This window comes from Culex quinquefasciatus, chromosome 2 (assembly GCF_015732765.1).
Source record: "Culex quinquefasciatus strain JHB chromosome 2, VPISU_Cqui_1.0_pri_paternal, whole genome shotgun sequence".
NCBI classification, from domain to species: Eukaryota; Metazoa; Arthropoda; class Insecta; order Diptera; family Culicidae; genus Culex; species Culex quinquefasciatus.
In genome coordinates this window covers 87,030,722-87,053,248 of record NC_051862.1, presented here as the reverse complement: position 1 = coordinate 87,053,248, position 22,527 = coordinate 87,030,722, and the positions used below count along the sequence as shown (strand labels likewise).

The 22,527-nt window shown below is 41.4% G+C and overlaps 1 protein-coding gene and 1 pseudogene across 1 annotated transcript; one reads left to right on the top strand and one right to left on the bottom strand.

Moving 5' to 3' along the window:
- Positions 1 to 2,874: 2,874 nt before the first annotated feature.
- On the bottom strand, positions 2,875 to 3,349 carry LOC119766908 (annotated as a pseudogene).
- Positions 3,350 to 6,509: 3,160 nt separating this feature from the next.
- On the top strand, positions 6,510 to 11,928 carry LOC6052943. The gene is made up of 3 exons (XM_038250471.1): positions 6,510 to 7,086; positions 7,600 to 7,986; positions 8,045 to 11,928. The coding sequence occupies exons 1-3, from the start codon at positions 6,510 to 6,512 to the stop codon at positions 11,926 to 11,928; spliced, it is 4,848 nt and encodes a 1,615-aa protein (XP_038106399.1).
- Positions 11,929 to 22,527: the final 10,599 nt, after the last annotated feature.

Below are 22,527 nucleotides of genomic sequence, written 5' to 3'. Positions count from 1 at the left end.
TCTCTGTTTATAAATGATTTGCCAAACGTTTTAAAATATTGCTCAGTACATCTTTTTGCGGATGATGTGCAAATTTATTTCTGTTCTGATCAAAACTTTAACATTCCTGATATTTGTTCGAAGATAAATTTCGACTTGAATCAAATTCATACTTGGTCTGAGTCTAATTTATTATCAATAAATCCTGCTAAAACTAAAGCGTTACTAATTACTAAACTTAAAACGAAACCTGATTTTCCTAACTTGATCATGAATGGCGCACAAATCTGTTTCGTCAACGAAGCAAACAATCTTGGCCTGATTTTCAGAGATAATTTAGAATGGGATCTTCAAATCAAATCTCAATGCCGAAAAATATACATATCTTTGAAGCAACTTACTCTAACAACGAAACATCTTGATGTTAATACTAAACTTAAGTTATTTAGATCGCTGATTTTTCCACACTTTATCTATACCGATTTTATTTACTCTAATGCCAACGGTATGCATATTGATAGGCTACGTATTGCTTTGAATGCTTGTGTAAGATATGTTTTCAACTTAAATAGAATGTCTAGGGTTTCGCATTTACAAAAACACCTTATTGGATGTAGTTTTTCAAACTTCTATAAATTTAGATCATGTGTTGTCTTACACAGAATTATTAACACCAAAAAACCCACATACCTTTATGCAAAATTAGTACCGTTTCGTAACACCAGAACTTACAGCTTTCTTATACCCAACCATAGCTCATTTTATTACAGTCAATCGTTTTTTGCTAGGGGCATTGTAAATTGGAACAGCCTTCCGACAACATTGAAACAAAATACTTCCAAATATAATTTCAAGCAGAGTTTACTCGCCAACCTCAACATTAACCACTAGTTAAATAAGAGAACCAAATAAATTAAAGTTAGTTAATTTAAATTGAAGCAGAACTCAGCAGAACACACACTGTAACATAAAAAAGACTATGTCTTAAGTTACTATATGGAATAAAACAAATAAATAAAAAATAAATAAATTTTACAGCTGGTACTATTTTTATTAAGATTCGTTTTATTCCAAAATTAAAATGAAAGAAAGGTTGCGTCTTCTGAATCACGCTCTAATTTGTTCTTATTTTGTAAATGTTGATTACGGAGAGCAATGTAAATATACTTGCGGATTAATTGATTTCGGCGCAGATGGCCTCCTCGGAAAGGCCAACGACATTCTACAGAGACTCAAAAAAATTAATTAAGACAGTAGAATAAAGAGCAACTCTTTCGTGAATTTAGTTGTGGCCCTGAAAAGGGCCGTTTGAGAAAATTAGTTCACTCTGGAAACATCATCATTCGGTTGATTGAGTATGATACTCGCTTTTAAGTTTCCTTTTGTAAACAAACGGAAATCGAGTAGAGATAATTCTACTTTCCGCTTCCGGCACAGGAGGCAGAGAAATTACATTTTCCGCGATCAGAGGCAACTGGCCCATTAATCCTGGGCAAATGCCCAAATCGCGCTGCTTGGCCATATCAGTTGAGCTGTTGCTGCTGCTGCTGCTAATGCGTCTGCTGGAACGGTTGACGATGAAATGAGTATCGCTCGAGCGACGAAAAACTCTTTTATACAATTTCTGAGCGGTACATTTCCCGTTTGGTGGTACACGCTGATTGGGTTCGATGCGTCGAGCTTCCCTTCCGCGGACGTTCGATTCAAGTACCTAAAATCGTCTCGGACTTAGCAAAATTGAACCAACCCCGAGACCACAAATTCGACAGAAAATCAACCGGAGCGCGCTGAAAATGGACATCGGACCGCCTTGACAGCAGGCAAAACCAGTTTTGGGACCACGGATGGCCAAACCTGCGCGTGATACGGTCGTTGGAAACGATAATTGTCACGGAACAAGGGACAATTATCGTTTCCACCTGGTTCGGTTGAGTTTCCACCGGAGCGAATAGAAAATGGGTAGCAACGAAAATCAACAGGTGATGCGCCAAGTGGAAAGAAAAGTCCACCTTCCTCCCTCCCTCCCTTCCTTTCCTCCTCCATCACATCCTGCAGTGCTGTGCATTTCTTGCGGTTTGTTTAATGTTTGCTGCTAAAATTTCCTTTGCTGTCACCAAGTGCTGGCAACAGCCTTACAAAAACAGTACCCCATCGAGACAAAATAGAACATTTTAGTCCACCCAGCTCGAGCATCTCCGCCACCAGGTATACCGGGTCACTGGTATCGATGAATTCGGCTTCTTTGCGTTTCCGCAAGACCACCGTCTCCCCTTCCGATGGTGAGCGAAGGTCACACTCGAGATGCTGCTTCTTCACCTTTCCGCCCGTGCCGCATCGTTATCCACTCTAACTGTCGAGAGTGAAATGTGACGAACCCCCTCAGGAATGTTCCGATAAGTTACATTTTAAATGATAAAGTGCCATGCACGCTTGTGCGTGTGTGTGAGCACGACAAGTGAAACATCGCCCACTGCGATGGAAACTTTCTGTGGCACAAAATGCACAAAAAGAGGCAGAATAACTCAATTGAATTGAGTTGGCACACAAGCATTTAGAATGCTGAACTATTCTGTAATTTCCCAGGCCATTTTTCAACAAAACTGGTAAATGCAGGGCTGCGATTTGATCACTAGAGGGGATAAATTGGCAACTGAATTGCAAAATTATGAGTAAATTTGCTCAAATAAATCAAGCAAAACAATGCAAAGGGGCCAATGTGAGTATGTAAACAATGAGTCTATCCTGCTCACTTATAATGTAAACATCCACTGACGTGAGCAGGATAGACTCTTTTTTAACAAACTCGCATTGGCCCCTTTACATTGTTTTGCTTGAAATGGAACTGATTGTAGAGTAACTCTTTTGTGAAACTGTTGTTCGTCCTGAAAAGGACGGTTTTGTCAAAAATTAATTCGCTGCCGCCTCTGAATCTCCTCCTGGGTCTTCTTCGGCAGCAGGACGGCATGAATGCTCAGTAAAACGCCGCCCTGCGAAATCGTGACCCCGAGCATCAGCCGGTTAAGCTCCTCGTCGTTCAGGATGGCCAGTTGCAGATGGCGAGGGATAATCCGAGTCTTCTTGTTGTCCCGTGCAGCATTTCCAACCAGCTCGAGGACTTCCACCACCAAATATTCTGGCACGGCAGCCAGGAAGACCGGGCACCGGCGTAGTTGCCCTTCACTAGGAGTCGGTTGAATTGTCCGACGGGGAACTGTAGCCCAGCTCGCGACGACCGTATTTGCTTCTCGCCTTCAGCCGATGTTTCCTCGTTCACTGTCGAGGTTGATATGAGAATGAAAATGCGAAATCGACCTTTATTTATAGTTTTTTGTTTTGGCATTTCGTGCCACGAAGAAATCTTGGTGGCGAATGCAGTAGGAAGGCAAAAGAATCTATTCGTGTACGTATACGTAATACATGCGCACGTGGATAACTCTATTATGTAGGTAACTTGAAAAATCTGTAATGTTGCAACCTGGCAACCCTGACTCCGATGACAGCTCAATTACAGTACTTCATAAACGTGTACAATTCCCACCCTTTTGAGCGAATCTCGCCACAGATACAAACATAGATTTTTTGACGTTTGCTGTTTTTCCCCATCGCAGCTCGCACTGACGGAAATTCTGCTCAAAAGGGAAGCGCAAAGTTGTTTTTTCGCGAGTGGTTAATATTACATATTCGATCGAAAGGAAGGCAATCGTTTTCGCTAGATTGCAGTGATGTTGGCCATTTCCCGACGGACGCTCGGGCTGCACCTCTGCTGCCCAAGGGCAGCTGCGATCGGCAAGAATAAGTACTTGGCAGGTAAGTGATTTCTAGCTTGTTTGAGGCGTTCGGGTGATGTAATGCTATTCATTTTTCATTCTGCAGGCGAGACATCGTCCGGGTTAACCATCGAGGTATATCAGCTGTTCCACGAGGATTATGGCCGAAAAGAGTGAGTTGTTGACATCTAGAGCGACCCACAATTAATCCAACTCTTCATAACAGACAAACCTCAGCCCGATAATCGGCTACGAAGCAATCGGCATCATCGACTCCACCCTTCCGACGGTGGCGATCTTTGCCACGGCCAGCTCCGCTCAAACAATCCCGGACATTATCGAAAAGCTGCAGGCGGCCAACGCCATCATCATGCCTGCTTCGGCAACCTCGTTCTTCAATCAGCAGCGTGGCGAAGGGGGAAGCGATGCCTGAGCGACAAGAATCGCCAGTGTGCTGCTGTGGAACAGCTTCATCCGGTTTGGGACGGCGCGCAAGATTGTCGCCCAGCTCACGCGGCCCGGCATGATCGGCCGGAGGTGCGGAAGACGAAACATGTGTCAAAGAGTAGTTCGCGCGCAAATTTGTTAGCACTAGTTACTATGTGGCGCATTTATTTTAATTTATAAAGCAATTTGATTGGAATGATTGTTGTTTAAGATACTTTATTGCTCGGAAATAGTCCTCCTCGTTGATGTTAGGATTCACCTGGTTCAGGATCAAGTTTTGCACGTTTCCTTATGTTCCGTTCCGCTGATCAACATCGCGCCCTGAAGTCTACCGTTAACGCGGCTACACTTCATGTACTCAAGTCCGGGCGTCATCCGGGGAGCACCATGTGCTTGTCTTCCAATCCTTGGCTGTTGTAAGCCCCAGCAGGATGACCTGGTAGGTCACGGGATTGAACATCCCAGATACAAATACCGATTGTTGATCTTCTCCCCGCCATTGGTCTTCTGGTTCACCGGTGCCATAACCGGATTGTCCTGGCCGACGCCGTGTAAGCTTGTCAACATCCGTAGACGTGTATGCTTGTGAGTTTGCGGTGTGTTTTCGAGCGGTGTGAGCATGTTCTTACTTTTACAAATACCTACTACGCAGATTTATCTAGACAGAATTGTTTAAAGAAAATTGCTGATTAAATTTCAAACAAATGGTGCTAAAATTTTCAATTATCTGAAGAAGCGTTTGGAATCTCCAGGCGTTATCCAACGTCAAAATGTCAAGAAATCATCTTTAAGCGGAAATAAATAGATCTCAAGATATAACTCTTTCGTGATTGATTTGGTGGCCCTGAAAAGGGCCTTTTATTTTATTATAACGTCTCCTTTATTATCTCCTGAAAATTTGCAGAGTGCATCGCTTCAGGCCGATCACGGCGTTCATGACCGTGACCATCTTCCGCTTAGCGTGCTCGATGATTGCCCAAAACACCTTCAGTACACCGCGCGGTTCCTCATTAATTGGTTCGGGGATGCGCTTCCGGCAGCTACGAAGCTGGATCGCTGATTCGCTGGGGTTTGTCTCGAAGGACAGGCGCCGCCGTGCCCTTTTTTTTCGAGCCCTTTGCCTCCCGTGCCGCGTCCGTTCATCTTGAAGAGTTGCTTGGGGTTGAAAGTCGTTGATGGAATGAATAAAAATATAATCTGTCATTTTCTTATATATGGAATTTGCTCCGTACCTCCCCTCATTTCTTCCTGATAGTTTCTCTCTCACTCTCTCACTGATAGGGGAAGGCCTCTCGCATCGCGCGAAGTTATAAAAGAACGTTTGAGTTTTTCTCCCCCCCCCCCCATTCCCTGTTCAATTTTCATCGAGGTCACGTCGTAAAAAGTCATGGCTGAAAACTGCTCGCAAGTCTACAGGAGGAAAGGTTCCGCGGAAGCAGTTGGCCACAAAGGCAGTCCGAGTGTACCGGCCACCGGAGGAGTGAAGATGCCTCATGGCACGTCCCGAAACGGACGTGCTGCGTATAATTCATCGCTACCAGAAGTCCACAGTCCTGACCCGCAAACCGTTTTAAGCGATGCTGTTTGAGGACACGAACCTATGAGCAATTTATGTCCAGTTTGTCCAGCTGACTCGGCCCACCCGAGAGATTCTTTATTTCTACTAAACAAAACGGCCCTTTTCAGGGCCACTAATTTCATCACGAAAGAGTTATTTTATCTTAAAACACGAATTTTCTCAGCTCAAGGCATCACGTTGCGCGAGGAAAAATGTTTGCATGAGGTGTGTGTGTGTGTGTGTGTGTGTGTGTGTGTGTGTGTGTGTGTGTGGTGTTAATTTGCAAGCTTTGTGGCAAACTTGTGTTTAAAATCTGTCCCGCGTAGCCCTTACGCAGAATGTCGGTCATCGGGGGTTAAGTTTTTCTCAGAAATTTTGGCAGGGGGGGGGGAGTCCCAGTTAACTCAATCGGAATTCTGAAACGGAATGCAATTCGAATCGTTTACGTATTCCGTTTCAAACGCAACAACCGATTCCGTGTACGTACCGGTTGTTGCGTTTGAAACGGAATACGTAAACGATTCGAATTGAATTGGATTCCGTTTCAGAATTCCGATTGAGTTGACTGGGGTGCAGCTCATTCTCGAAGTTGTTTTCGTGGTGCGCAAAAACAAACGCGTGTACACACACAGTCTCTGTTTGGTGGTACACGCTGATTGAGATCGATGCGTCGAGCTTCCCTTCCGCGGACGTTCGATTCAAGTACCTACAAACATCATACCCAAAAATCATACCCAAAACAAAATCGACTAGCGAGGATGTCACAACACCAGGCGAATCATCGCAAGCGAAGGCGCGAGGAGAGTGAGCGGGAGGATGGAGTGGTGGCACCACTGAGGCAAGCCGAGACGATCGCTGATCGTGACGAGGAGGAGATGGAGGACGACGTGGAGCAGATGGTGGTGGAGGCAGTGGAGCGCCAAACGCCGGTGCCCCGGAAGAAGAGCACGGAGCGCGTCAGAGCTTTCCGAATGCCGAAAAAACTGAAAGTGCACGGTGCGGAGGAAGCAGAGGAGTCGAAAAAAACGGTTCCGCGGAAAACGAGCACTGAGCGCGTTCGAGAATTCCGAAGGCGGAAGAACCTGGAGAGGGAAGCGGATCTTGGAGGTACTGTTGGGGTTGGAAATGCTGCAGCAGCTGTGGATTTGGAACCAATGCCCGGCAGAAGCACTGACCCTGTGCGATTCTACCCAAGCCGTGACCCGATCTTAAACCTGGAACCGATGCCCGGCGGAAGTAGGGATCCTGTTCGATTTTTCCCACGTCCCGACCCGGTCCAGATTCCAGCGCGCTCAAGAGGGGGCACGTCCCGGGCCGATTTCGGGAGAAATCTTGGTGAGTTTTTCAAGAATATTGATTTATTTCCATTCAACTTCATGAAAATCCATAATTTGTTTCTTTATTCTGTTCAAATTTCAACGAAAATCGTAATCTTTTATGATGTTTTTGATTTTAAACCAAGAACTTGCAACAACATTCGCATTCTTTATGAAACTTTAAATTTAAAATTTTGTTTTGTTATAACGTTCACAATAGTTCTAAAATAAAACAATTGAATATGCCAATCCGTTAAATTTAGACGTTGGATAACGTCTAGGTTGAAAATTCTGGGGTGGAATCTAATCAATGATTATGTTTAAAACTTGTTATCTTACGTGAATCTACAGAACACAATATTTTCATTAAAATAAAAAGCAATTGTTTAGATCTTTATATGCCTTACAGGAATCGTTTCAACTCGTTCTGTCCCGAACGAGTCTTCTCAAGAATCAGTACCCAGCAGTCAGGGTAAGCTTCACTTAGGTGACAATTTTTCAATAGTGTCCCCAATTGTTTAATGTTTTGTAGAGACGGGTACGATTGCCACAGCTGGTGGCAAGCCAGATTGCGTGAAGGCCGACATTGCATTTCACAAAAAGTTCACCGAAAACAAACTGGGTGATTATTGCAATGTTTGTGAACGCATCTGGTTCAGCAATGACTTGAGGCCCATCACAAGCGATGGCGGGAGAGTGTTGGTCGAGGCAGGCCACTTTGAGTCAGTCGCGGGATTCAAGGTGTGCCAGACTTGCAACAACTCTCTGAGGAATGGAAAAGTACCCACTTTGTCCACATCAAACGGATTTACCTACCCGGAGAAGCCAGCGAACCTTCCACCACTGGATCCGATCACCGAGCGGTTGATTGCGCCAAGGCTGCCGTTCATGCAAATTCGTCGGCTCAGTCATGCGCGAGGTGAAAATTGTTTATCAACTTTGAATGTTGTAGTTGGTAACGTGCTTTGAAATTTTAGGAAGCTACACAATCATCGGGCAGATCATAAATGTCCCTGTTGATGTCAACGAGATGGTTCGGATGCTTCCGCGTCAATTGGAGGATGATTACGCCTTTAATGTTTGCATTAAAAAGCAATTGATCCACAAGTCTAACTACCTGCAGGGATATGTCAAGAAGTCTGTCGTTAAAGCTTGGCTTCGCTATCTTATCAACACTCCGTTGTATAAGCGCGAAGGTATCGTTTTGGATGAAAGCCTCATGGAACCAGATGTACCAGAAGGTACTGACGGTGAGGAACTGATTGAGCTGGATGTATCGGAAGTCGAGGATATCCCAAGAGATGTCCCAAGAATTCCCCAGCAAAATGACCAAATTGCACTTGACGTACTCGAAACTGAAGCGGAATTGTTCGCAGGACAGCAACAGACCGTCTTCTGGAACGAGGACATGAGTCTTAATATTGCTCCTGGTCAGAACAGAATGCCGACTTCCATCGTGTACGATCAGTATGCAGAAGAACTTTCTTTTCCCGGAATCTACCAAGGAAAAATGCGATCGTACAGGAAAGGGGTTCGCGTAACTCCTTACGATAAGGCTACCAGTGAAACTAGACGACGTGACCGGCGTGGAGCAAAGCCGACTCACATCCTGTACATGGGTGTTAAGATCATGCGTCTTCGGGTTCACGATGGAGTTTCGAGCTCCTTTAGGGTCCAAGGTACGAACAATGTGACCCGTGCTCAACTCAGTGACCCGCAGTTCATGCAGAGCCTTATCGAGAGGAACTTCGCGTGGCTGAAATCGATTCCGAACTCGGCATTGTACTGGCAGATACGGGAGAAAGATTTGTTCGCCATGATTCGACAGCTGGGAAAGCCGACGGTTTTCTTGACAATGAGTGCTAACGAGACTCACTGGCCCGAACTGCTGAAGATACTGTACAAGCTCTCGGATCAAGAGAACAGGATCGACTTGACAGAACCGATGGAGCAACTAACAGCACTTCAAAGAGCAGTATTGGTCAGTGAAGATCCAGTCACGTGCTGCCTCTATTTCAACAAGCTGATCGAAGTCATCCTCTTGATCTTGGGTTCGAAAACTCATAGTCCGTTCGGGAAGTACTACGTCGTCGATTACTTCAAACGGATTGAGTTCCAGCATCGCGGTAGTCCCCACTGCCATGCAGTGCTTTGGCTCGCCAACGATCCCAAGGAACCTGCTTCCGAGCACATGCCTGCTACTCTGGAACTGATCAACACCATCACTTCCATTAGATTCGAGGACCTTCCCACGCAGACGGCTACTAAGCAGGTTCATCGTTGCACGTTCACTTGCACAAAACGAGGGGAAAAGCGCTGTCGGTTCAATATACCGTACTGGCCCATGAAGGAACAACGGGTCCTGCTTCCTCTTAAGGCTGACGACAGTCGCCGCAAAGAGTTGAAGAAACGCGCTGAGGAAATGCGTGATGTCCTGGCAACAATGGTATTCGATACGATTGAGGACTATCTGGCCCACTGCGAGTGTACATACGAGTACTACCTGGATGTAGTTCGTGCATCGCTGAAACAGCCTACGGTCTTCTACAAGCGCTCGATGGATGAAAAGGAACTGCGAACGAATCCGTTCAACGCATGGATTGCGGACAAGCTGCGTTCGAACATGGATCTCCAGTTTATTGTTGACGAAAAGAAACTTTGCCACTACCTGGTAGAGTACGTCAACAAGTCCAATCGTGGTGTTAGTGGATTGCACCGAGAGCTGATCCTCATGCAAGAGCAGAACCCCGAAATGGACTACGGCGAGATGCTGAAGAAGATCAGCCTGAAGATGCTTGGAGCCGTGGAGATGTGCGCTCAGGAAGCAGCCTGGTTCCTACTGCGATTGCCGATGTCCGAGGCAAGTAAGAAAGTTGAGTTCATTCCAACTGCGTGGCCCCAAGACCGGACAAGAAGCAGGAAGCACTTCAAGACCATGGATGCAGAAGGAGTTGGCGATGACTCGACTGATGTGTGGAACAAGAACATCATCGAGAAGTACGAAGAGCGTGAAGGCCTGGAAGACGTCTGCTTGGCTGAGTTCGTAGCTTGGTATTCTCAGGAAAGAGGTAAAAACAGCTACAAGAAAAGGACACAGCCAAGGGTGCTGCGTTGGCGCGGATTCGGTATGAGCGAGCTTACTGAGTATAAGCGCGAATCTGTTCTCCTGTTTCTGCCATTTCGTAATGAGGTGGTGGATGTTCTCGACCAGAATAAGTTCCTCCAGTTGTACGATTTGCATGAGGAACAACTCTTGGCAAAGCGTAAGGAATACGACTGTGAGTTGAATATGGAGCAAACGGTCGAGGAGTATCTGCGCACTATTGCGAACTTGGAGGATGGAGCGGAGAACAACGCAGCAACCGAAAAGCACGACGAGCTGGTGCGGACAGTCATCATGCAGCCGAATAATGATGACTTTGAGCTGCTGCCCACAAGAGGTTTAAGATCTGTTATCAAGCAACGCACAAACGTGTTGTCGAAGGAGGCATATTGTGAGATGATGCGAGCTACGAATGCAGAGCAACGGGCATTGCTTCTGCACGTAATCCATCTGATGCATTGCTACGAAGAGCACGAGCCGCTGCAGGTTTTCTTGACCGGTCCGGCAGGAAGCGGCAAAACCTTCGTATTGCGTGCGCTTATGGAAACGATCAATCGGTACAGCCAAACTCACAACTCCCGCGACAACGCGTATGTAGCTTCAGCTTCGACTGGAAAAGCAGCCAGCGCAATTGGTGGAACCACCCTGCACCACGCTTACCACATCACCATGTCTCGCCAGGCAACGAAGATGAATTTCGAAACGCTCCAGATGTACAGGAACGAGATGCAGCATATCAAGTTCCACATCATCGATGAGGTCAGCATGGTTGGCGCCCACACCCTGAATACCGCACACATACGCCTCCAGGATGTTTACATGATCTATGATGTTGCATATGGCGGTGTGAATGTGTTGGTGAGTGGAGATTTGATGCAGTTGCCCCCAGTCAATGCTCGCGCCGTGTTCAAGCCTCCGTCGAACTCCATCTGTGGCGCTGTGGTGTGGCAGTCGTTGATGTTTCACGAGCTCAAACAGGTTATGCGTCAGGCGGATAAGCAGTTTTCAGACATTCTTACCAAGATTGGTAATGGGCTGAAACTGACCGCCGATGAAACCAAACTGATCGAGAGCCGTTTCTTCACAAAAGAGGATCTGAGCAAGGAGGACACTGGCGGGGCGGTACGACTGTTCCATCGGAACATTGACGTAACCAGCTACAACAACGAAGCGCTGAGAAACATTGACGGGCTAGATTGCACAGCAGACGACACCTTTGTGGGATACAAGACTGCAGAGCAACTGGCAACTGCTCGTATCAAACTCTACAAGATGAGTCTGGCTGAAACGGCAGGTTTGCAGTATACAACTAAGTTCTGTCCTGGAATGCCTTACATGGTCACCACAAATGTCAATGTGGAAGATGGCATAGTGAATGGTGCAATTGGGGACTTGATGTATGTCGAAGAGGGCGTTGATGACTCAGAGGATCGCATCATGAGACTTTGGATCAAATTTGAAAACGCGCAGATCGGGATCATTGCGAGGAAAGAGGTGGAGCCTATGATACGCACACGACCCGACATCTTGCAGTCAGATTGGACTCCAATCGTGAAGCGATCCGCAAACATCGATCTGGGTAACCGCATTAAATGCAAGCGCATACAGTTCCCGGTTACACCAGCTAATGCCCTTACCATACACAAATCTCAAGGTGGAACCTTTGATAAGATTGTGTACGACTATGATAAGTCCCAGGATCAGCAAATGGTGTACGTCGGTTTATCACGTGTGAAGTCGCTGCAGGGCCTCTTTTGACCAACTCAAAGGGAGACTTCAAGTTCCACCATGCGAAAGGCTGTGACAGCCCAAAATGCGAGAACTGCGTAACGAGTACAAGCGTTTGCAGAATCACCGTTTGCGCACCATTGTGGACGAAGTGGGTGAGGTCTTAGAGAGCAGCGGACCTGCCACCACGTTGATGACCATCAACGTACAGAGTTTGAGAGCTCACAAGTTGGATATAACCACCGATCCCATACTTCCCAAGGTTCACTTTCTAGCACTGAGTGAGACGTGGCTGGATGACCACTCCTCAGAGGAAATAGAAGGTTTTACCTGTATCATCCAATCGAAGCGGGTTGGTGTGCGATCGGGAGGTGTTGCAATCTACCAGAATACGACCGATCCGGATACTACCTTGGCAGTCCCTCATACGCTTGAAGTGGTGGGCAACGAACGCGACCAAGAATTCGGCAAGGCAGAAAAGTACGGAGATATTTGTGCAGCAAAGGTGATGGTGATGGGTACTGAAGTACTGCTGGTATCAGTATACATCTCCCCAGGAACCACAACGAAGCAGAAAATATGGTTCCTTGCTCGCAATTTGATTCGTACTGCCTACGTGGATACGCCAATGGTGGTTACCGGAGACTTCAATCTTGACATCACCAAGGAGGATAGTGCAGACTTCGTGGGTTATATGCGAGAACATTTCATGCTGAGTTTGTGCAATGATACGAAGAAGACGACCACACTTGGTGGTACAGCTCTTGACCTTACGTTCACAAAGAACATGACGGCGGAGGTCACGCGGTACATTGCATATTTCTCGTATCATCGGCCGATGTTGTCTCTCCTAAGACCAGCAGCATCCGAACCATCTCAGGCGATCTGAACAGCTGTCCTCTGCGCATGACTGATTGCGCACAACTATAACCTGGATTTGACTACAACCTGGATTCGACTACAACAACTACAACCTGGATTTGACAACAGCATCTACACCAACAGAAGACAAAAATGAAACCGAAGAAGAAAATTTATTGTTAAATACTAACCTCACTGACACTAACACACACTCACAATGAACTGTTCATTTATTAGATTAAGGACAAATTGAATTCATTGTTACTATTGAGACATTGACACAACTACATAACCTCCTTCCCCTTACAATAATACACAAACACATAGGGATCCAATGAAATGTACATAATAGGTTAAGCTGAAGTGAAGTGAACAGTGCATACTTTAAAAATAAGTTATGTTACACTTAAATCCCCCCCCCCCCTCCTTTCCCACCACCCAATGATATTTTTCCCATTGATTAAATATTTAAACTCTTCTACACACACATACAATCACACTTACAATCACACATACACGTAAACATATACACACATACATACGAGTTCACATAAATAACACCTCTACTAATTTCAACAAATCTACCGATCAAGATCTTTGCAGAGATCATCCATTTATTTTCAGATTTAAACCCACTATAACGATGACGATTGACAGGAAGGACGAATGACAGGAAGGACGAACATTCCAAAAACACCAAAGACGACAGCCCCAGGATCACCACTAATCAAATTTTCTTTTCAGGGCACTCAAAACAAACGGTCCTTTTCAGGACCACCAAATATCTCACGAAAGAGCTCGAAAGTCAATCCAAAGCAAACTAATGAAATGCAACACAAAAGAACAATCTGGAATTAATGTATTACTTTATTTCGTTCCAGATTAACCATTCATACTTCCGTAAGGAAATTAGCGGACGGATATCTCACGACTGGCAGATTTTGAATCAATTCTAGTTCTGCTCTCAGAATTTCATAAACATCTGGTCTATTCAGGACTATTGCTCCGGAAACCACGAAAGATTCATTCTTAAACAAATAATTGTTTATAAATAAATAAAATCCAACATTAAATCCCTCTTTCTGAATTCATAAAATTATTCAATGGACTAAATATGAAGGAATGCAAATCATAATTCTTAAAACTTTTCATATACGTTTGTGTCCGAAGTTCTTCGTCATTATGGTTATGCCTGTAGCATTACCACTGCACCTTTTTTAACTTCAATTCTCTTCCTCGTAACACGATCCACCATTTCACTGTAAATTCCAAACAGGGGGGGGGAGCATTGTGACTCGGTGCGTCCGGCCCCTGGAAAGTGTTTATTTTCCACTCGTAGAGAGAAAGGCTATTTTCCCCGAATACATTCAATTCGAATCGAAACTTTTTTGTTATGGCACTTTGTTGTTCCGAGTTTCCCTTCGGGTTGTTGGTGATAGCGTTGCAGATTGCAATCGATTGTGGAACCGATGATGAGTTTTGTATAGTTTGTAGGGCTTTTGAAGGACGGCCAATTTTGAGCAAATTTATTATAAAATATGGTTTTTATTTGTGGAGCAGTTCTTTGAACCAACATGTTCAGTATTTTCTAAATTATTCCAAATTTTGCAACTCCATTGTTAAACTGCTTATTTTTATTGTCTAAGGTTATAAAATAGCCTGCTTTTCATCGTCAGCAGGTTATTTGCTAGAACTATCGTACGTAAAAATATAAGCTTGCTAGGATGATTAGTCGAGCCTAACAGAGAAATACAAATTCTACATAGTTTTGCATGGAAAAGCTAGTGTTCTCATGAAAGTGTAGTTGAACAGTAACAGAAGCATTAAAAAACATTTTAAATGAAAAAAAAAACAAATCTAGAGTTTTAAGCAACTTTTTGACTTTGCAATGTTGCAATTTGTTCGCCCATACAAAATTGCATACAATTTTGGCAGCTGTTCATACATAAAATGGTTTGTAATTGATCGGAAATCTTTATCTTTTGGAGGAATTTTCTGATCGATTTTGTGTCTCCGGTGAAGTTGTAGGTATTGATGAGTACTATTAAGAATAAAATTGGTGCACGAAAATAGATTGCCAGATTATTTTTTTTGATTTTTTTCTCATGATTTGTATTTTTTCATTTTTGTTTCAGGAGAAAAAAATCCAGTTCTTTTGAATCAAAGAGAAGTTGGGCAAAACATTGTCAAAAATTTGTTTTTTAATTGAAAATATTTGAAAATAGCAAATAAAGGTCCAATGTTGAATTTTAAAAAAAGAAACATCCACAACATTGAATATCTGGCAACCCTGTCTCGAGTTATGTCCACTTAAGTGATATTTATGTACTTTTTTGAAGCCGGATCTCACTTAAATGTATGTAAACGATGTCTGGATCCATCATCCAAAACATCGTTGGTTAGGTAATTGAAAGGCCTTTCAAACGAGTCCACAACATTGAATATCTGGCAACCCTGTCTGGAGTTATAACCACCTAAGTGATATTTATGTCATGCCAATCGTACGAGGGGCCTATTCGACTCGATCCAATGGAGTGCGCTCACTTACATCGCAATAGGGTGTATCACTCCACACAATATGAAGCATCACTAATAATCTTGATAGGGCCTAACGGTGCAAGTATTAAAAACACTGAATTTGTGTTTAAAAAAACAGGATATATGTATAAGAAAAAATGGTTTATTAACACGTTACAGTGATCATTTTTAAATATATGATTTATACATCTAAATGAACAACTCAAATAACAGAATATCGTCTAAGGCATGCAACGTAAGGAACTAAAACTATTGTAGTTCTACGTATTTTTCCACATAAGACGTATAGCTCCTGCAAGACTCACACGATGCCAAATTTTCCAATAGTTGATTCAACATGATCGAATACAGCACTTCGTCCTCCAAAGCATCGATCCAAGGATTCTGGATGTGGTTGATTGGTTCTACTGGTGCTAGAGTTGTTGAAATTGAGAAATTTTCTTTATGCTGAGATTCAATACTGTTTTTTTCTTTTAGCTTTTCAGCAGGACTAATCGGTGGTGTGTTAGCTAAAATCTGCAGGAGGCCAGGTAAATCCATATCTGAGCCAGCTCCAAACAACTCGTCGAACTTCTCAACAAGATTTTGTGGGTTGTTCTGCTCGTCGATTTCCGTTGTCGCCTCGATTGATTTGTCCAAATTTGTCACGATCGGATCCACGCCAACTTCACTGCATTTTTCATCCTCAATGATCGATTCCGTTGTTCGTCGTCTCTTTGAAGACGATTCTGTCAACGATGAAGCAGCTCTCTTTTCCGTTCGACGTGGTTTAAACTCGAGCATGTCATGGTCGGGAAACTCGCCTCCCTTCCGGATGAACCTCTTAATAATCTTCGAGGCTCGATTGCACCTAGTTTTGAATTGATTCATAGCCTCAACCAACTGGTAGCACTCTCCACAAACAAACTCGGGCAGGTTTTCGGAATCCTTGGTAGGCTTTTGATGAAGACAATTGGCTAGCTGATCGATGAATCGCTCATCAGAACCAATGCTGACAAGATATTTGTTTCTGAAGCACAACCGGCACATGCTGGCCTGACGAATCTCCGAAATTCTTTCCGCGCTGTCTTCAACAGAACGTTCGCTAGTGTTGATCTTGGACATGTTGACAAGCTACTGTCTCTAAACTTGTAAGATTTAATAATGATGCTTTTACTATAGAACAAATACATTTTATACTGGCTCAGGTACCATAAGCGTCATCTGTGCCGTGAATAAACGTACCTATCCTGATTTCTTTTCGGTCAGATGAAAACAATCAGCTGTACCTGTACTATTCGCAAACTCAGCCATCGCAATGTCTACCATCTTAAATCACCATACTCCACATCTCAATTCTTAAATCCGTTTCTTCAACCCAAAATCCGACGCACCCATCTCGGAAGGGTGAACCATTCACGCCCAATTAAGCATTCTGTCGGTCGGACTCAGCTGATTAATTCACCACCATTTTCGGGCCCGACAGGAGGAGGGGTGCAAAAAGGCTTCCGTATCCTCTGCCACATCCTTTCCTTTTTCCCATTTTCCTTCCCTTAAACACACAGCACGCGCAAAATCGATCATCTAGAATCAATCAACCGCTATTCTTCGTATTTTTCCCTTTTTCTTTGGAGAAGACTATTCTTCTTATGCCTGGCTCTATAGAATATGCCTATAGGGTGGGAAGAAATCTAACAATCGCCAGGACCAACTTTGAGTTTCGGATGGAAGGAAACCCAAAACCCTGAGCCGGAGCAACTGCTCTCTGTTGGTCTTAGTCTCATCGAGCACAATTTACGCATAATTTTTCCGAATGATTGGTTTTGGTTTCTGGGGGGCACAGAGGAAACTGGGCGGGGGTTCTTTAGGGTTAAACAATCTGAAAATTTGAGGAAATTGCTGTTATTTTTCAACTTTTATCAAAAATTTCCTCAACAGTAGTCTACCCTCAAACTGCGGGTGTGTATTTTTATTCTTTCGAAAGACATTGTTGGTGCTCAATGAGTCGAAAGTGAATGGGGCCACATGGCACGAGCAGAACAATATCAACCCATGAATGGCATATCAGGCTGGGGCACAAAAGTTGTGAGAAGAACAAAATGAGGCAGAAAACAGTCGGCATAAACAAAAGAATCTGTCTTGGATAAGAAAGGAAAAGAAAGCTCGCCGTGGAAGGAGTCTGCTTTTGTTGAGTGAAAAATATGATTTAAATTCTGACTGCTTTGAACCACAGACAATGAAGCTTTAGTAAAATCGATATTAAAGTTGATATCCCGAGCAGGGGTAAATAACACGGGAATACCAAATTTTGGTATTACTTGGGCAAATAACAGCGACCAAAATGTGCCCTTGGTTGCCCAGTAATAGATGGTAAAATACCATGAAATCATACCAAAATCTTGTATGTGTAAGGGCACAACAATACCAAACCATGTTATTCCAAGGGTAAAATAATACCTTAAAATAAAACCATTTCAATACCAAGTTGAGGTCTTCTGGATTTTTGAACATTGCTTGAATACCAAAACTTGGTATTGCCATGGTTTTATTTTTAGGTATTCCCGCGCCCTTGAAAAATCATATTTTGGTATTTCTGTGGTCTTTCACATACATGATTTTGGTATGATTTCATGGTATTTTACCATCTATTACTGGGCAACCAAGAGCACATTATGGTCGCTGGTATTTGAACAAGTAATACCAAAATTTGGTATTTTCATACCATTTTTAGTGCAGCAGTTGCAGTTAGTGAAAAACGGAGATTATTCATATGCAACAGCCAAATCTACTCACCTGATGATTCCATGTTGTTATTAGTGATATTCTTCACCACACCGAATGCATTTGTCATTGATGAACGGCCTGTGCTTGAAGTTCTTGAAGCTTCTGAAAATAACAAGATTGAAAAATAAGTATTATTAAAATGAAACTGAATTGAAATTCACCAAAATTCATAAATCTGTCGATTGACTCGTTTTTCAAAGTATTTGGTTATCCCGACTTAGAGATATTTCAACGTTTTTGAAAAAAATATTAGTGGGTATATCACACTAATTTTTAAAATCATCATCTTTAACATTTTTGGGTTTCAAGTCATTTTAGCGCAAAATTAATTAACTCGTAAATTTTTTTTTAACAAATTTCCCATAGTTTCAGAGAAAATTGATGAAACCTTTCAATATATAATATATTCAATAATACCAAAATGTGCCATCCTGACTTAGAAAATTTTCCACAATTTCAAGTAATTTCTATAGGGGGTATATCAAAAATGTTTAAAATCAAGTTTGAAATTTCCGGTTTTGAATGAAAGCATTCGCTTTGAGACATCATTATAGCGTAAAATTAATTATTTTGTCAAAATTGGACAAAATTTTCCCATAGTTTCAGAGGAAATGGTAAAACACTTAAATACCAAAATAATACCAAAACATGCCATCCTGACTTAGAAAATTTTCCACAATTTCAAATCATTTCTGTAGCGGGTATATCAAAAATGTTTAAAATCAAGTTTGAAATTTCCGGTTTTCAATTAAAGCATTCGCTTTGAGACATCATTTTTGCGCAAAATTAATTATTTTGTCAAAATTGGTCAAAATTTTCCCATAGTTTCAGAGGAATTTGATAAAATACAGTAATACCAAAAGAATACCAAAATGTGGTGTTCGACCATTGACAAATTCTGCAATTTTGCAATATCAAAACAATACCTTAAATTGGTATGATACCACATTTTACTCTTGCATAATCCTCAAGACAAATTTATAGGGTCCAGGAATACCAAAATTTGGTATTGATACCAGAGAAAGGTATTATTGCGCATTTCCCTTGTTATTTACCCATGCTCGGGATCGGTAGGACTCTGGGCTGGGCTTTTTAATCACTTCCTGTGGTTAGCCTGATTGTGGTTAATAATTGTGTGTAACAGGAAACCACAGCCGCACGGGTTTGGACAGTGGTTTTACACAATACGTGTGTTTTGTGTAGATACCATAGAGTTCTATAGTTAAAGTTTGATAAGTTCAACAAAACCATTCTTTAATTTGATAAAATAATGAACAATTATTTAATAAACATCACTATTCCAGTTTAATAAAAAGCCTGGAGTTCCTGAATCTAAGATTTTTTTAAATTAAATTTTGTCCCGAATTTGAACAAAATGCATGCATTTGAAGGAATTGATTTTTTAATGGGCATATATAAATTTGGCCTAATCAGGAATAATACTGAAATTTCAGTGTTCAGATCCACAATATATTTTCTTTGTAATTCTAAATATTTGTGAAGATGGTGTTTTGTTTACGTTCATTATTGTTTTTATTTTGAAATAAATTTAATTTTCATATATATTTTTCTTAGTTACCAGCATCTGGGGCGAATCAGGACAATTGCTACGAATTGGATTGTTGAAGCCATATTTTTGGAAAAATGTTTGAATATGTTTGATTGGTTTCAGTTAAAAAAGGAACAGGAGGAGAACAATAGTACATCGATTTTCAATTTATTGCTGTAAAATCTACTCCCGGGCAGACGGTAATAACAAAATTCATGCCATTTCAATAACAAATACTGTTAAAATAACATAAAATGTTATGGAATCTTCTTGAAAAAGCCACATTTGCATAAGAGTTTAATAACAGTTTCTGTTATCGTAACAAAATTTGTTATTGGTCTGATATTGCTTGAAAGCCAAAACAACTTTGGAATAACATTTTTTGTTATGGAAGAATACCTCCGACTGTTATTGGGATGTTATTAGTCTGTTATTACAATAACAATCCAAAAACAAAAAAATCATAATGACGAATAACAAATCTTGTTATAAATAACATAAAATGTTATTGGCCTAGTATTTTTAAATATCAAAAAATGTTATTCCCAAGTTATTTCCGTCTGCTCGGGCTGTCCCTAATTAGACTGTAGAATTGTCTAGTGAGCAAAAGGGATTTAAAAGGAGATGACTGATAATTGAAAAAATATGTGTTATACAAAACACCAAATTATAAACTTATCTAAAATTTATAACTGACCTTTTTCAATGGGTAATTCTCTACCAACTCACACAGAATCGGGAAAAGTTGCCCCTCATCGATTATTAAATTATGGATAAGCTAATACATCCCCACTTTAAGGACACAACCCCTCCCTACTCTTTCTTTCACCCCCCCCCCCTCCCTTCTACCCCTCCGACAAAAAAATGTTAAGCGTAATAAATTCATTTTAAGTCAAATATTTATTATTTACTGCTGTGTGTTTCTTTTTGTGAGTCCATGCCATATAACTTGAGACCCCCCCCCCAACCCTTACGGGCATAATTTGCGAAAATTTTAATTGTTAAATAAAATAACAGAAAAATTATTTTTTTTTTTTCAAAATATTAATTATGAAGCAAAACAATAAAATACAAAACATATTCTAACTAATCCTAATGCTCTTGTTCATGAAAATTTATTTGATTATAGAGTTTCTGACGGCTTCAGGAATAGTAGTTTATGCAGCAAGTTGCAAAAAGAGGATTTTTTCAGCACGAATTGTACATTTATCCAACGAGGTTCACCGAGTTGGATAAATACGAAGAGTGTTGAAAAAATCAAGTTTTGCAACGTGTTCCATACAACATTTTTTGCAATTCCGAAAAACACCCATTGAGTGAAATTTTAAGAAAAGTTTTCATGTTTTTTGTCAATAAATCGTTTAAATCAAAAAAAATGTTGAAAAGTGTTACTTTTCGAAACAAGTGCTGAAAAGTTCAACTTTTCAGCACCCATTTCAGTGCTGAAAAGTAGAACTTTTCAGCATTTATTTTGAAAAGTGTTGCTATTCGATTCTGTTATTTTTGGAACAGAAAAGTAGGCTATTTCGTCGTTTAAGAATGACAGGAAAAGTAAGTAGTTTCACGACGGAATTGCAAAAAGGTACTTTTTATGATGTTAGAAATTAAATGTGGATCAGTTTCATGGATTGATCGCAGAAATTCATCATGCTTAGTCAATATTTTGCTGAATACTTTTTTCTGTATCAAACTGAGATTCTCCAGTTTCGCTTGAGAAACTTTGGTACGAATACCTTATTTTGACTAAGGTTCATGTTGTTCATTTATTAATTTATGGCAGCTTTAACCAACGTGGTCATTCGCTGCCCCATTGACCAAGGTACTCACTTTTAAATGTAGGCAACAGAAAATTCCAATAAAGTCATTTCGAGCTTCTTGAAACCAGGTATTGATTTTTGAAGCGACGATGTCCACGAAGAAGGTACCTAGCAAAGCAAGTGAAATAAACGGGCGCATTTGTAGATTACAGCAAATTTTGATAAAACGTAAATGTTCAAAATGGCATATCTCCGAAAACGCAAAAAATCGCAGGCTGGAAATTTCAGCAATGTTAAATTATGATCCAATCTTTCAAGTGATCTTAGTTTCATGTTTAGCATCTGTTAGCAAAAAAGAACTCGATTAACAAACACAAAAAATAAGTTTTGTCAAAAAAATGCTTCAGTTATTTGATGAAAACTTCAGTTTTTGGTTTGGAAACAATATTTTATCTATTAAAAGTTTCAAAGCTTATCTCATTACCTTTCCAACGATGTATAATTGTCCTAATAAAATATTTAAAATGGCTGAGCTATGTTAAAAATAAACAATTAGCCTTTTTACGAAAAACGCTAGTTTCTTACTCCATTTTTTGACTTTCAGCTTGCGTATCTCCGTAATGAACAAACATAGAGCTTTGAAAATCTGGATTTTACTTAGTTAGAATGTTTACTTTCGAGGAAAAAATACCAAAAAATATTTGGAGAAGGTAACTTTTTTGAAACTTGGCCACCCAATGTACCATAGTGCGACCCTTTCCATTTTTGAGCATGCGAAAAAAGAGGTGTTTTTCAATAATTTGCAGCCTGAAACGGTGATGAGATAGAAATTTGGTGTCAAAGGGACATTTATGTAAAATTAGACGCTCGATTTGATGGCGTACTCAGAATTCCGAAAAAAACGTTTTTTTCATAAAAAAAACACTAAAAAAGTTTTAAAAATTCTCCCATTTTCCGTTACTCGCCTGTAAATTTTTTTGGAATTTCATTTTATGGGAAATTTACAAAAAAAAAATATAGACATAAGGGGTTTGCTAATAAAAATCACGAGTTATCGCGATCGGAACATGTCGTATCAATGATATTTTGATTTTTTTTTCGACAGTAGCATAAGGCCGATGCAAATATTTAAAAAAGTTTTTGTCCCTCGGCCCTGGCCGA

Coding starts and splice junctions, on each gene's coding strand:
- LOC6052943 (XM_038250471.1), top strand. CDS start 6,510: ATGTCACAACACCAGGCGAATCATCGCAAGCGAAGGCGCGAGGAGAGT. Junction 7,087..7,599: donor CGATTTCGGGAGAAATCTTG/GTGAGTTTTTCA, acceptor AATGTTTTGTAG/AGACGGGTACGATTGCCACA. Junction 7,987..8,044: donor TCGGCTCAGTCATGCGCGAG/GTGAAAATTGTT, acceptor TTGAAATTTTAG/GAAGCTACACAATCATCGGG.